Source organism: Indicator indicator, chromosome 2 (genome assembly GCF_027791375.1).
Source record: "Indicator indicator isolate 239-I01 chromosome 2, UM_Iind_1.1, whole genome shotgun sequence".
In the NCBI taxonomy this organism is placed as follows: Eukaryota; Metazoa; Chordata; class Aves; order Piciformes; family Indicatoridae; genus Indicator; species Indicator indicator.
This window is the reverse complement of record NC_072011.1, coordinates 44,897,595-44,913,477: the sequence shown is the minus strand read 5'-3', so window position 1 is coordinate 44,913,477 and position 15,883 is coordinate 44,897,595. Positions and strand designations below refer to the sequence as shown.

General features: G+C 39.5%; 1 protein-coding gene across 1 annotated transcript in view; it reads left to right on the top strand.

Moving 5' to 3' along the window:
- The window catches only part of RBKS (ribokinase), a 73,562-nt gene that overhangs the window by 37,936 nt on the left and 19,743 nt on the right, over positions 1-15,883 (top strand). Inside the window, exon 6 of the mRNA XM_054398530.1 lies at positions 6,112-6,203. Within this exon, the coding sequence (XP_054254505.1) occupies positions 6,112-6,203 (92 nt within the window). The remainder of the gene's footprint in view (positions 1-6,111; positions 6,204-15,883) is intronic.

The following is a 15,883-nucleotide window of genomic DNA, read 5'->3' as shown; positions in this document are numbered from 1 at the left end:
TAGCCAACTGCAAATTGTTAATGCCATTTCCCTTCTTTAAACCTGCAATAACCTCATGTATAATGCAGTACCGTGTGCTAGGATGTGCACCAGACTTATTTTTGTTTAAAACAGATGCATAACCAGATGCCTCAAACCTCTGTTTCAAGGGTTGAGGATTTTTATTGTTTTTCTTCGTTCTTACAGAAAGAAATAAACAATAAAATGGAGAAAAAATGTGGACACGTAGGCAAGAACCCTTTCCTTGTGTTCAGCGAACATCATCTTGATCTGTAAGCTAAGGATGAACATCTCATGTTCAGGCTCCTCTCATTGTGACACTGATTATTAAAGATCTCTTAACAGTCTTGGGAGGAAAGAAGGAAAAGGAAAGGATGGTTTTAAATAGTTATATGAAGTGGTTATAAATTGTAGTGAAAAACTGGCCGGAAAGTTCTAGGTTTTTAATGGCCATGTGCTGTGAAGCTGCTGCTGCTTCTGAGAGGGAAACCACTTCACTGATGGGCAAAATGTTATTCTGCATCATTGTGTATCAAAGTCTGTAAAGCAGTTTTTGGACTTCTGTAATAACAGATTTCATAAAAGATGGATTATAATGTTCATCCTATTAAGACTGTAGTGAAGAATGGGCTGCAAGCAGTCTCATTTTACTCACTGACGTTCCATGACACTTTCAAGTGAAGGATCTGGTTTTAAGGTGCTTCAACTTTCTAACACTGGGCTGCAATTTTTCCTATCAGCTCTCTGTCTGTGGTTACACTCTTTGTAATTTTTGCCAAAGCATAGTGGCTGCAAAAGACAGGCAATGGAAAATGCCTCCCACCCTATTCCCTTTTAAATGATGAATACTTGGCTACCTTAAAATTCACCTAAGACTTGATAGGAAGGCATCTTACAGCTTCACCGGTAGAGTCACCCGCATCATCTACACAAGCAGTTGCCCATTTGGGCAGCATGATTTTCAGTGTAATTCCTGAATTTGATTTTAGGCAAAATATTTGATATTTTTGAAGGTCACTTGTAGGCCAAGAATGTGCAGAGCAGGAGCTTGCTTGATTCAAATATAGAAGAAACAAAGCTGGATGGGAACGCTGGGGAGGGGGAGTAGGTGTCAGCTAACAGAGGTGTTGGAGGGATTTGCTTGATTTTGGAGATGGCAGAGGAAAAAGGAAAAGAGAAACTGAGAGGGGAACAAAATTGAAACAGGCAATAAGATTTGCTGAGTGAAGATAGAAGTATAGAGGTAGAGTCAGGAAGTAGGCTGTGGGTACTCTAAGTGGGGCAAAAGCCTAGGAGAGGGGATGTGAAGATATACATTGTCATGAAGCGTGAAAAAGGTGAAAAAGGTTGCTATTGCGTAGTGCCTATGCAAGGAGCCACAAAGACTGGAAATCAGAGGAGAATGGATCTTTGCAAAGGGAGAGAATTTGGCAGAGAACAATTTGGTATTCCTCAGAGGGACCAAAGAGATTGCTTTGTTTGCAAGTCACGTTCTTTGTATCCTGAAAGAGAATCTTAGGGTTCCTCTATTTCCCTCCTGCTCAGAAGATATCAAACATGGGAGCAAACTAATAGTTAATGTATTACACCCCTGCTCATGAAGAGTCTATGTTAATAAAAACCCAAGCTCAAACGCTTCCAGTGCTGCTCCTGACCCATGTATATGCCAGTATGATACCACATGACAGAGTTATTTTCCGGTATGTACTGTTTGTTTATTTTACCTAGGAAGGTATACCTTAAAGGTTAGGGCTGCAGTTCAGAAAATAGGAAATGCAAGAGTTAAGGTTGCCTGTGAAACCTTAATTTGTCTCCTTTATGCATATGCATTATGTTGCAGTCTTTAATTATGTGATCACATGCTGTTTTTCAGTGCTGTGTGATCACATAATTAAAGCGTTTATTATAATACATACTGTATTGTAATAATATACTGTATTATAATAGTATAAGGGAGCCAAATTAAGATTTTGTTGGAAATCCTAATCCTGGCATTTTTCTAACTTCTCAGTAAATGTCTTTTTCACTTTAATGCTCTTTTTAATGAGACAGGTAGAGAGACATGGTAAAGTTGTACAGTCAAAAGGTAAAAGTTTCAGAGTATTAATCAAAAAGGTCATCTTTTAAACTTCTCAGTACTCAGATTTCAGAAGTCTCTGTGTGTCTTTCTCTTTTAGGGCATTAACTGGGTTCAGAAGTGTCCAGGGTGTCTGAATATTATATGCTATAGCTTAGGGTCTAAATATGAGTTTAGGACTGAAATTTACATCTCCAGGTTGAAAGATTTGATCACTTAGTGTAAGGAATATTTCTAAAGTAATGGAGTGTACTTTATGTAAAAATGATGGCCTCGTGGTTAAGACACAGAAGTACTAAACATAAAATTGGCAAAATGATAAACCGAGTCTGCAGACTTCCTGTATTAACAGTAAATCACTTCTACTGTCCTCATGACAAACCTTTTCTGCTGTTATACAAGGCCTTAGGCTACAGTTTAAAGTAACTTTCGTATTCTACCACATGTGAGGTTTAGGTCTAGGTCTGCCAGATAGCATATTAAAAATATACAATGCCTTGTCTGCACTACAATTTTATAATGTGGCAGTTTCAGCAAGTTAGGTAACACATTCAGAAGCACTTGTTTACTACTTGTTTGGACATGCCCTTATTACTCCATACCACTTTTGCTTCATGTAGAATCATAGAATCATAGAATGATCTGGGCCAGAAGGGACCTCCAAAGGTCATCTAGTCCAACTGTCCCCTCAATCAGCGGGGACATCCCCAACTAGACGAGTTTGCTCAGGGCCTCATCGAGCCTCACCTTCAATATCTCCAGGGAAGGGGCCTCAACCACCTCTTTGGGCAACCTGTTCCAGTGTTTCACCACTCTCATAGTGAAGAACTTATTCCCGATATCCAGTCTAAATCTGCTCTTCTCTAGTTTGAAGCCATTGCCCCTTGTCCTGTCACTGCAGGCCCTTGTAAACCCTTGTAAACAAAACAGTCTCTCCCCATCCTTCCTGTCGGCCCCCCTCCGGTACCGGAAGGGTGCTAATAGGTCTCTCCAGAGCCTGATCTTCTCCAGGCTGAACAACCCCAGCTCCCTCAGCCTGTCCTCATAGCAGAGGTGGTTCAACCCCCTGATCATGTTCATGGCCCTACTCCGGATGCTCTCCATCAGGTCCGTGTTCTTCCTATATCGAGGGCTCCAGACCTGGACGCAGTACTCCAGGTGAAGTCTCACCAGAGCAGAGTAAAGTGGCAGAATCACCTCTCTGGATCTGCTGGCAATGCATCTTTTGATGCAGCCAGGGATGTGATTTACCTTCTGGGCTGCAAGTGCACACCATCTACACATGTCCAGCTTCTCATCCATCAGCACCCCCAAATTCTTTTCCACAAGGCTGCTTTCTGTCACCTCATCCCTGAGTCTGTATTGACAGTGAGGATTGTTGCAGCCCAGGTGCAGAACCTTGCACTTGCTCTTGTTAAACTTCTTGAGGTTCACCTAGGCCTACCTCTCCAGAGGTTGTCCCTCTGGATGACATCCCATCCCTCTGGTGTATTGACAACACCACTCAGCTTGGTGTCATATACAAACTCAATCACTGTCTATGTCATTGATAAAAATATTAAAGAGCACAGGTCCCAGTATGGACCCCTGAGGGACACCACTTGTCACTGCTCTCCATCTGGACTTCAAGCCACCAAACACCACCCTCTGGATGCGACCATCCAGTCAATTCCTTATCCACTCAACTGTCCATCCATCAAATCCATATCTCTCCAACTTGGCAAGCAGGATATTGTGGGGGAGTGTGCCAAAGGCCTTGCAGAAGTCCAGATAGATCACATCCATAGGTCATCCCTTATCTACTGACATAGTTACTTTATCACAGAAAGCCACTAGGTTGGTCAGGCCAGACCTGCCCCTAGTAAAGCCATGCTGGCTGTCTTGAATCACCTCCCTGTCCCATGTGCCTCAGCATGGCATCTACGAGTATCTGTTCCATGATCTTTCCAGGCACAGAGGTGAGGCTGACAGGTCAGTAGTTCCCAGGGTCCTCCTTTCTATCCTTTTTAAAAATGGCTGTAATGTTTCCTTTCTTCCAGTCCCCAGGGACTTTACCTGACTGTCAGGACTTCTCAAATATCATGGAGAGTGGGATAGCAAAGACATCAGCCAATTCCATCAGGAATCTCAGATGCATTACATCAGGCACCATGGAATTCTATATCTTCAGGTTCTCCAGATGGTCATGCACCCTGTCTTCAGTTATGCTGGGAGCAGCCACATCACCCTGGTCTCCAACTTGTCTCACCCTGGTCTCCAACACAAAAGCAATGAGGCAAGGAGTTGCCAGTGAAGACTGAGGAAAAAAAATTGAGAATCTCAGCCTTCTCCTCATCTGTTAATACAAGTTCCCCACTATTGCTCATCATGGGGGGTTAACAATTTCTTTAACCTTCCTTTTCTGGTTAATGTACCTGTAGAAGCCAGCCAGGCAACGTCTCTATACTCTTCCCAGGACGCCTGTCCCTCTTCCATTTCCTGTGTAGTCCCAACCTGCCCTGTAGTTTGACCAGCTGGTCACAGCTCAGCCATGGTGGTCTCTTGCCTTCCTTGCCCAGTTTCTTTACATGTGAGGATTGAGATCTCTTGTGCTCTGTAGAGGGCATCCTTAAAGATCTGCCAGTTCTGTTCCACTCCCTTGTCCCTGAGGGCCATTTCCCATGGGGTCCTATTTACTAACTCCTTGAAAAGCTGGAATTTTGCTTTCCTAAAATTTAGAGTCCTAACTGTGCTTCTTGGGGGCTTCATACCCCTTAGGACAGTGAACTGCCCTAGCACATGATTGCTGCAGCCCAGGCTGCCTTCAGCTTTGACATCCCTGCTGACTTCACGTGCATTTGTGACCTACAGGTCCAACAACACATCCCCTCCTATAGGGCTGTTAATTTCTCGTCTTAAGAAGTTGTCTTCTAGGCACTCTAGGAACCTCCTGGATTGCCTACAGCTAGCCACACTACTTTTCCACTAGATGTCAAGGTGCTTAAAATCCCCCAGCAGGATGAGAGCCTGTGATCTCGATATCTCCTCGAGCTAGAGTAAGAAGCCTTCATCAATAGGCTCTGCTTGGTCAGGCAGCCTGTGGTAGACTCCTACCACAAAGCTCCCTTTGTTATCTTGATCCCTAATACCTACTCATAAACTTTCAACCTGCTCGTGGCTATTCTTTAGTGACAACTCCTCACACACTATCCACTTCTTTACATAGAGGGCAACACCTCCACTCCTTCTTCCTCTCCTGTCCCTTCTGAACAGCTTGTAGCCATCAATAGCTACACTCCAGTCATAGGATTCATCCCACCAAGTTTCTGTAATTGCCACTATGTCATAGCTTTTCTGTAGCAGGGTAGCTTCCAACTCCCCCTGTCTGTTGCCCATGCTGTGTGCATTTGTGTAGAGACACTTCAGCTGGGCTGCCAGCCATGTCACCTTCTTAGAGGGGCACCCCATTATTCCCCCAAGGCACTTAGTTCAGCTCTGTAAGACCTTGCCCCAGTGTTCACAGCATGCTTCAGTGCTTCAGTTTGGAGGCCCTTACTATCACCCCATCCTTCCAACCCTGCCTGTGTCATCCTGCCACAGACAATTTTGATATTGTCACCATCTCACACCTACAGAACACAGGTAACAACACACATACACAAAAACCAAACCCAAAAGCATTCTGGAACTACCAGTTCTTGTAAAACTTACTAATATCCTGGAAGAAGCATCATCCATTCAACAAATTACATTGCTGTCTATGGATTTTTTTCCCTTGTTAATTTTAATTTAATTTCTTGGTCATTTTTTTCTGTTATTCTTCTGTCATGTTCCCATTGTGACAGCTACCTGCACATGTATTAAAAAGGAACTTTAATATAATAAACAATATTTTTAGCAATTCTATAAAATGAGGGCATATAAACTGAGAGACATTTGTGTGTTAATAATAAAAATTAGGGGCAGTGATTTAACTACAATGCTGTTTTAGGTGATGGTTTATGAATCTAAAACATTAGGGATTTAGACTTCTTTTTTCTTTTTCTTTTTTTCAGTTAAGACTTTATTTAATCCAGCTCCAGCCCTTGCTGACCTAGATCCACAATTTTATACTCATTCTGATATCTTCTGCTGCAATGAAACTGAGGTAATGATCATATGTCGTATTAAAGAAGGAGTCTCAAGCAGTAAAATTTCAGAGGGATTGTGTTCTTCAGAAGTGGATCATAGGGAGCAGGAAAACTGGGGGGTGTTCCTCTTACATAGGATTTTTGGAGACGACAAGTTTGATCCCTTACCTAAACAGCCAAGAGGAGTATGCTAGAATACCTTTAGATTGCACTAAAAATTAAATTGATTGCTTGCAGCAGGAGTGTGGCATCCAGCCACAAGTAAAATCCATGAAAGAACACTTTTTAAATGTTATCTCTGAGTAGTAAATATGGAAAGAGATCCTTACCCTCATTCTGTGGTGCCTTGATGTGATTAGCGGGAAGGTACTAGCCACAGCATCCTGACATTTTTAAACTCACTTCTCAGGAGTTGATGCACATTTGCACTTGATGGTAAATAGTTGCTTCAGATGCCTCTTCCTGTCAGATCTGTTTTCAGTCAGTCACTTTCTCTGGCCCCTCAACTGTATATTTTTCCTTTTTTTAATTTTTTTTCCTTTCCCTTGCTTTTGTAATTCATGCGTGGGTTCTCTCTGAAAGGGAATTATTTTTGTCACAAGCGACAACTTAATCTCATGTCATAACACCTTCATTTAAATTTCCTATTTATTAGTGTCATGCGTGTTATGTTCCTTCCCCTTGCTCTCTCTTTAGAAAACAGGAATGTGGATAGAAGCTATACCTGGATCATAGTTAAAGTTACCACCAACCAACATAATTTCTGCAATGACCATCATACCTTTGTGTGGAGAGGAGGGGGAAGAGCTGGGATAGAAGCATGGCCCTGCTTACTTATAGAATTTTTGTGTAATGAAAATATCTGTCAGAGTAAGATCTTCATGCCTCAATTACTCTCTTTGGAAATTTCTGTTAAAATGCACCATAAGCCATATCAGAACTTCTCAGTTCATGAGCCTTCTTGTATTTAAGGATCGGTTTATATAACCCAAATGGACATCAGAATTGTATTTGGGGACGTTTCAGTATGTGTCTGCCAAGTTTGGATACTCCAGAGCATTCAGGAGTTAGCAAAACAGCAAGGTGGGAGATACCACCTCAGGTCTCCAAAAGGCAGTTTCCAGTGTAACTGGTAGTGATATTTATGGCTCAGACACTGTCCAACAGTTATCAGAACTATCTGAAGAAAATTCTAGGAGAACATATTTATTCTTGTTCATGGGACTTGTGGGAACCTCCTGTGGTGTTATCTTTATGCTTTCAGAAAGCAAGATTTATGCCTGGACCATGCCTCTGGATTTGCTACGTGTTGCACTGGCACACGTTTTAGAATAAGAACACCTGGTACTCTTACTCAGTTTAGTAAATGTAATTTGTTGTTTGCTTCTTTCGTGATGTCACTAGTTACCATTTTTTCCCTGTGAAAACTTATCCTTTATATGTTCAAAACAAAACTTTGTTTCCCATTATTTTTCTGTTCCTGATTTTCCTCTCGCTGCTCTTTGTGTCGCGTGTCAAAATTTTCTCTTTATTATAGTTTGTTGCTAGAGGACAGTCTTGAAAGAGATGTTCTTTGAGAATTTTAGCTTGCTAGAGTCAGGATATATTATTATTACAACCACATGGAGAAAAGAAAATTATTTGTATTTGGAGAACAAGAAATACAGGTGTATAATTATAACAGATCCCTGCTCACTCATCTACCTTCCCTGCGGAGCTGGGAGTGCAGTTTGCAATCTTTTCTGCTATTTTCTTTTTTAAAATGATTGCCATTTGAAGATAGCTGGGATCACTCTATGCACAGTCAGGCACAGAAATACACTCTACCATTGAGGAGGCTTTCTCTCTTCTGAATTTATGGAAATGGTAGATCTATAGAAGTTCCTGCCAGCCATATCATGGGAACTCAGATCCAAGTGTGGGACTCCTACAGCATATTCTGAAACCAATAATGGCACATAAATACATTTGGTTTTAACAATATCCTTTTCATACTTTGCAGTGAAATCAATTAGTACAACTGTAATAATCAATTATGTTTGATTTCATCCTCTCTGTCTGATTTATTGAACTGGTTGTCAGGGATAAACTATTTCCATTGTTGCTTTCTTTGCTGAGAAAATAATTAAAATGAAGCATTTGTTTTTCTTATACCACAAGTTTTAAAGTTGTTTTTTAGTAATTGTTGTGTATTCATATACCATCTGGTTTCTGCTTTCTTTCATGAATTTCTTTAATTTCAGATCCCTGTAATATATGCACTTGAGAAGTGCATATAGAGATAAATGTTTACATACCCAAATAAAGGTTACCAGTGACATCTCTGTATGACACTTAAAAGCAATGTTAATTCTACAAATCTTAAAGATCGCTTTTTTTATATATACTTCACCCATTCATCTAACTACATCAGCATTTCCTTCACCTTCTTAAATCAGGAAGTACCCTCAGACTTTGATGATCCAGAATATATACTGGGGAAAGATAAATTTTTACTTTTATATATTTATGTATTTATCTTAGTATCTATGAGAAATCACAGTCAGAAAAGAGTGATTAGATAAGGTGGAACTTTGCTCTGAGCCACTATGGCCATGCCATAGTGGTTTTATTAAAATTATTTTTTAATTATTTAAAAATTTCTTATACTCTGTGGGCAAATGTATTTAATGGGCTGCTTACAGCTGCCTTCCTGAGATGTCCTGTTCCAGTTATGTTGCCTCTTCTACTCGGTATTTCTAAGTCTCAAATAACTTTGTTCTAGCCAAAATCTTGTTTATGTTTCAACCTTACCACCTTTGGCATCTTTTTCTTTAGGGATTTTTAGGTACTGCCAGAAAAAAAAGTGTGTATTTCTGCTTTATGTCTATGAAGTCCTTCAAAAAGTTAATAAATCATCCTGGACTTAAAGATGAACTCTAGAGCCATCCAGTTCAACTGCTTCTAAAATGTTCTTTTTTAATACTGATATATATGCTAAGACAAGATTCAATTTACACTGTTTTTTTTTTCTTTTTTAATTGTTTAGATTGACTTTCTTAGTCGTTTAAAGTATTTATCACACAGTTTTAACAAAATGTCTGTATCTTTCTTGTTCACCAAGAAATACCTTTATATGATAAACTCCTATGTTTTCTGGATATTATCAGTACCTGAAGGGGGCCTGCAAGAAGGCTGGAGAGGAACTGCTTACAATGCCCTGCAGTGATTACAATGCCCTGCAGTGATGGGATTAGGTGCAATGATTTAAAGTGAGAGCAGAGGAGGTCTAGGTTGGATGTTAGGAAAAAGTTCTTTACAATGAGGGTGGTTGAGCACTGGGACAGGTTGCTCAGAGAGGTGGTTGAGGCCCCATCCCTGGAGATCTTCCAGGTGAGGCTAGACAAGGCTCTGGGCAATCTAATCTAGTTGAGGATGTCCCTGCTCACTCTAGGGTGGTTGGACTAGATGACCTTTAGAGGTCTCTTCCAACCCAGGTGATTCTATGATATTAGCTGTAGAACAGAACACTAGCCTTTTAGCTTAACACTATGTGGAGTGTTTGTGTTGTTAGAGATGAGAAAAAGGGGATAGTCCTTGTGATTATCTGAATTATTACTGAGTCAGAAATTTCTTTTATTTACTGCCAAGAAGGTCAGGAGTTCTGATCTGCAATGTCTTTGTCACAGAATAAAAGTTTTACAATGTCAGCTGTAGTTTTAGACAGCCATGGGATGTGAGGTCACGAACATATGAATGTCAAATACAACATCACACTTTATACTCCATCCTTCATTAAATGCTGTAGGATTCAATGAAATCATATGCCATATCTGGTGTAACAGCACAGCTTGTTCTTATGGATTTATGTGCTAGAGAGAAGCAAACAAAATTACACTATCAGTGAGTTATCTACCATTAGTTAGTCTGGAAGGCTCTTCACAAGCTGTTCTTTTCACTCTTGCTTGTTGCAATAATATTTTTTTTAATGTCTGACATTACTTTCTTTTTATGTGGTTCATGAACAGAAAAAAAACAGAACAAATTTTGCAAGGTTCTTTCTTTGCTTAGCCTGTAGTTCAGTTTTATCTTTTCCCAGAAAGATCAAACTTGTTGAGACTAGTTTGTTAATTCCCAGATGCAGCACAGCCTAATCCCTGAGGTTTGTGCAGGAATGTGGTAGTTCTCCATTCCCTTAATTCTTCTAACAAAAGATAAATGTATCCAATGTCATCTTAGTGAAAACCAATGGGGTTTTTTTTCAGTCATCTATAAATGTTGAAAAAGCAATAACTCTATACAAGATGAGCTCTTTGGAATACTTGTAGTTTTTTTAAATTCCCCATGTATTTGTGTGATTCCTTGCTGCATTCTGGCTCTAGGCACAACCACAATGTCAATATGGTTCATGTGTTGTTTTTCTTATTTAGCGTGTGCATGCAATTCCATAGCACTGAAAGTTAAGACCCATAACATGCTGCAAATCAGCCATTTCAGTTTAGTCCCGAACATTTTGAACAACAGCTGCTTCTCCATTCAAAGAACACTGGGGAGTCCTTGAGGAGAAGGAAAACTCCTCAATGGTTACAGTAAATAATTTGTTTTTAATGCAAAAGTGGGAACTGCTTGCTCCCTAATGTGAAATGGGTGTCAGATTTCTGATCTAAGTAAGAAAAGCCTGGCAAAGCTTTAATTAAATGCTAACAAAATGCTTTGGGTCTTCAATGGTAGAAGGCAGTTCAATTAAATATAAGCTAATTGCTAATTTTGCTAAATAAAGCTGCAAGATGTATAAAAATAATATAGAAAACCGGATACTGTTTATTTTTAAGTTGTGTTATCTATTACTAGATACTAGATCATTTTTGGAAGAAATAATAGTAATAGAAATCCTTGTAAGTATGTTCAGAATCAAGAGTCAGTATTGACTTCTATAAGATTCAAGGAAGACACAGTTTATGAAACTACATCTTGGATTAGGACACTTAAGATACCGCTTATTAATATACTAGGGATAGTAATTTCTTAAGAAAAAAATAATTGCTATCTCTAGTAGTCAAAACAAAATCAGGTCCTATGGAACTAAAATATTGCAGAACATCTCTTGAATTTGTCATTTCTGTTCTAATTAACAGAAAGTTACTCCTGCACCATTATATAAAGGTTCCCAGCAATTCACAGTATATTTTAATTCTAACTTTGTTCTAAACCTCATTTTATCAGTTAATGGAAACTATGAAATTTCCCATATTGAGTCTAAAATGAAGATGTTACTTTTGGGAGGGCAAAGGAGGGAATAGCTTCAAGGCAATTCATTTCAATTAGGTTTTAATTATTCCAGCATGATAAGTGTTTCTGCCTGCCTGTATGTAAAAAAATTTATAATTTGAAACAACTGGAGCTATCTTGGCTCGTGGACTGATCTTGTAATTGCTTATACACCGAATCTGTCTCACTACTTCTTGGGGACTATTCACATGTGTTAGAATTAATGAGATTGAGTTCTTTTGGGTTTTTGTCATTCTCATCTTCTAAAGTATAAGCCCAGTTTGTAGCCAGCTGGCTTACTGTGTTTGAATATTTAAAATTAAAAATATTTTTAAAATTACCATATATAGTTTTAGATGGATTTGCCTTAGAATTGGCATAGTTTCCCTATTATTATTTATTATATTTCAGAAGTACCTGGCAACATGTGTAAAGCTGTTACTGTGCTAGGTGCACAAAAAGCAGTCCAAGTGATGGACTGCTCCCCAAAGAATTAATAATTCTTGTTATTTCACCAGTTTCTATTTGCAGAGGATCATAGGATCACAGAGGGTGGAAACAGACCTCTGGAGGTCTCTAGTCCAATGCCCTGATGAAGCATGGCTGATTTAGGTCAGTTTGTTCAAGGCTTTGTCCAGTCAAGTTTTGAATCTCCGAAGATGGAGATTGCATAACCTCTGAGTACCTGTTCCAATGCTTCATCACTCTCTCAGTGAAAAAGTTGTCTTAATACTAAAATTTCCCATGTTCCAGCTTGTGCCCCTTGTCTCTAGCCTTATCTCTGTGCACCTTCAAGACGTCTGGCTCCATCTTCTCTGTACCCATGCGTTGAATTGCTGTAGACAGCAACTAGATCTCCCTGTAAGCCTTGGTTCTTAAGGCTGCAAAAGACTGCTTCTCCCAGCCTTCTCTTGTAAGTCCTAGTTTCTGGCGCCCTGACTGTCTTGATAGCCTTCCATTGTAGTATGCTGCAGTATGTCAGTGTCCTACTTGTGCCAGAGATCACAAAACTAGATTCTGTGCTGCAAATTTGATCTCATAAATGCCAATCACAGGGTCCAGAACATCTCCTTGTAAGACATATGCTGCTCTAAATGCAACATAGCTATGAACGCTTGGCAAAGGCTCTTATCACAGTTTGATTCTCACTTTTAACCAATGTGAACTAGAAGTTAATTGTTTTGGGTTGGGGGTCGTATGGGATTAGGGATGGTGTTAATTTTAACACAGATCTGCCTTGCAGTCCAGTTTGTTCCTTGACCACACCAATGGCTGTACTGGCACAAGAGGTTGGGCCATGCAGACAGGATTGGAAAGGAAAAAGCAGGACCTTTTTTTTTTTCTGTAGTAGTGCTGGTTTGTGACCAGACTCCACAGTCTAAAGAGACATGGAGAATTAACTTAGATTAGTGAGGATTGTGGCCAAGAACCTTCATTTCAGATAAATTAAAAGCTTCAGTTACATTTCTCTTTCACTTTTGTAAACAAAATTGTTTTAAGCTGAGGAAGAATAGGTTTAGCCTGGATTTTATGAAGAAGTTCTTCAATATGAAGGTGATGATACTCTGGACTAGGTTGCCCAGAGAGGTTGAGGATGCCTCCTCCCTGGGGGTGTTCAAGGCCAGGTTGGATGAGGCCTTGAGCAGCTAATTCCAGTTGAGAGGCATTCCTGCCCATGGCAGGGAGGTTGGAGCAGAAGATCTCTAAGGTCCCTTCTAACCTAAGGCATTATATGATTCTATGATTTATAGATTAATTATATAATATTCATCATAGGTTTATTCTGCCAGCAGTTTTGTGGAATATCCTGTTGCTTTAATAGGTCCATTTAACTGAAGAGTTTTATGAGACTAGCTGCAGAAAAATAAAATTCTTAATTTGCTGCTCTTTTGTACAGTACCATGGCAAATGCACACATTGGGGTTTTAGTATTTTTATTTTTTTTTTTCTTTACATAACCATTAGTTATTTCCTTCAATTGTACCACAGTTTGTTTTTTAAATAAGACTCTACTGAAGGGAGAAACTTAAAAACTCACCACAGTATTTAACATCAGTTGACATTTACCGCAATCTCTAATTATTGGCACAGAATCTGTCTGGCTTCTGCTGCTTTTGTGGTTCTTCCAGCTTGTTCCAGTGTTTTCTAGTTTTACCATCCTGCTGTAGATGAGTTGCATGATAGTGGTTTCAAGCAGTTGAGGATCTACTTTTATACAGACTGTCTATTCAAAATAATTTTGTTTATTGGTGTAAGATCAAAAGAAAGATTTCTGTAAAACCTTTCACATTCCAGTTCCAGACAATTCTCTTATTATCCAAGCAAAAAGTCCTGTTGACTTGGGACACAGCAAGCACAAGGGGCACAATGCTAATGCTAACCATACAGCATATGCATTTCATTAGGAAGAATATTATAAATACTTAATTTACTTTGCTCATGAGCTCACACAAGTGTAAATACCAGGTAAATAAACCCAAATTAGATTTACCATTTCTCTACTAAAGCCAAATCTGCTTTCCTCCTATGAAGTGTGCACAACAGGTCTACAACACAGAGTAAGCAAGTAGTAGAAACACATAGTAAGCAAGGTTACCTGGTTTCATTTGAAGGATTTGTATTAACCCCTTTTCATTCTTTATAACATGACATGCTAGGTGTTCTAAATACAGCAACGCATAGTTCCTGCTCCAGAGGTCTTAAAATTAATGAAGAGACACAGATTTTATAGCCTTTGAATATTAGAATAGAATATATGTATATGTTAATACTATGTATTATCTATCCTCAGTAATTCTTAAGCCATTATTGGTATATTGACTCCTTGTAAACCTTGCAGGAAGATATATTTAAAAGGTTTTCTGAGATAGTTTTTTGAAACAAGTGTTCTTATTTGAAAATACTTTTATAATATTTTAAAAACTGAAATAGATTTAATTTCCTTAAATAGTTTGTACTGCAAGAGAACTGTGAGCAGTGTGGTGACATGCGAAAGATAAAACTGGATAGGGTTAGTTGCCTTCTTGTAATTTAAATCTTACTATATTCTTATCTGGGATCAGCATGGTTAAAAAAAAAGTAGTTTTAAATTGCATAAGCGTTAACCACACCTTGCCCCTGTAGTGCACAAGTTTGCCCACTGAGGCCTGCCACGTCAGATTCTGCCTTGTGGCACGCAATCAACAGTACTTGAAATCGTTTGTGCGTTTGTCAGGGTTGCAGAATTTGGTACTGTAAGTTTGAAAATCGAAGTAAGAACTCTGCTAGTGATACAATAAACGAGGGAGTGTGTTGGCATAATCTGGCCCTTCAGAGCCTAAGGGTGGCCTCTCTCTCCTGGGTCAGGCTGAAACACAGGAAATGACAGTGGTGAGCAGCAGGCACTGACTCACAGCTGGGGGCGGCTTACTTTGGGATGGCTGTAGTAGTTCCTGTCCCGGGCTGTCTGCCTGCCTTTACTACAGGCATGGCCTGTGTTTTGTGAACCAGTTGTTTAGTCACTATAGTTTACAGTCCATTATATCAAGAAATATGGGTGCTGAATTCAAGTTTCAGTAATGCAGAGGAAGGTCAAAATATTACAGCAGCTGTTTCCTAGGAAGAGAAGCTGCCCATGCAGCAGAAGTCAGGAAGTATAGCTGATGAATAGGTTCCCAACTAAGTTTTCCAGTGAAAATAAGCCCTAAGAGTATGGAACCTATGCCCAGGTACTAGGCGGTTACCTGAAAATACTTTAGACTGCATTTTTCAGGATCCACCAGCAACCTTGTCGTGTAAGATAAAGGACTTGCCTCTTCTCAGTCAAGCGGGACAAGAATTAGTAAAGACAGCAAAATACATGTCTGTTTATTTGCAGTTGAAGACATACTGTATTAATGCAAGAGAGCTGCCTGCTAGACTGCTTCAGATAAAACACACTGTATTTCCTCTTCCCTTTTTTTTTCGCGTTTTGTTCTTGTTCTCTTCCCTCCCAAAAGGAAAAGTACGACTTTTGACAGTGCTATGCCATGAAGGAAATGTTTGATGTGGTGAAAAGGGTGCTTGACTCTGGAGTCTTCATTGCAGACTTCTGGGAAATTTTGCTTAATTGGGTGGAACTAGAAGGGATTAATGTTAAGCACCAACTGGGAGACGTTGACTTAAGGTCACCATCTGTTAGAAGAGTTTATCTGTGTTTGTACAGAGCCAACACAGAAGAGTCTCAGTCTTGACAGAATCCTATGGGCATGGTCATAACACAAATATATGATGGGCCTTTGCCCAAAGAGGGCTTCAGATAACTTTAAGGTATTCTTATATAAAAATATATATTAAAGTAAACAGAGTGGTCAAAGTTGAGCAATTACTTTTTTTCCTTGAAGAGATTTTCCCTTGTGATTTCTCTCTAGCTAAACACTGAGAATTTAAGAACTGAAGTTCCTCGCTTCGTGATAAATCTCCCACCTCAATA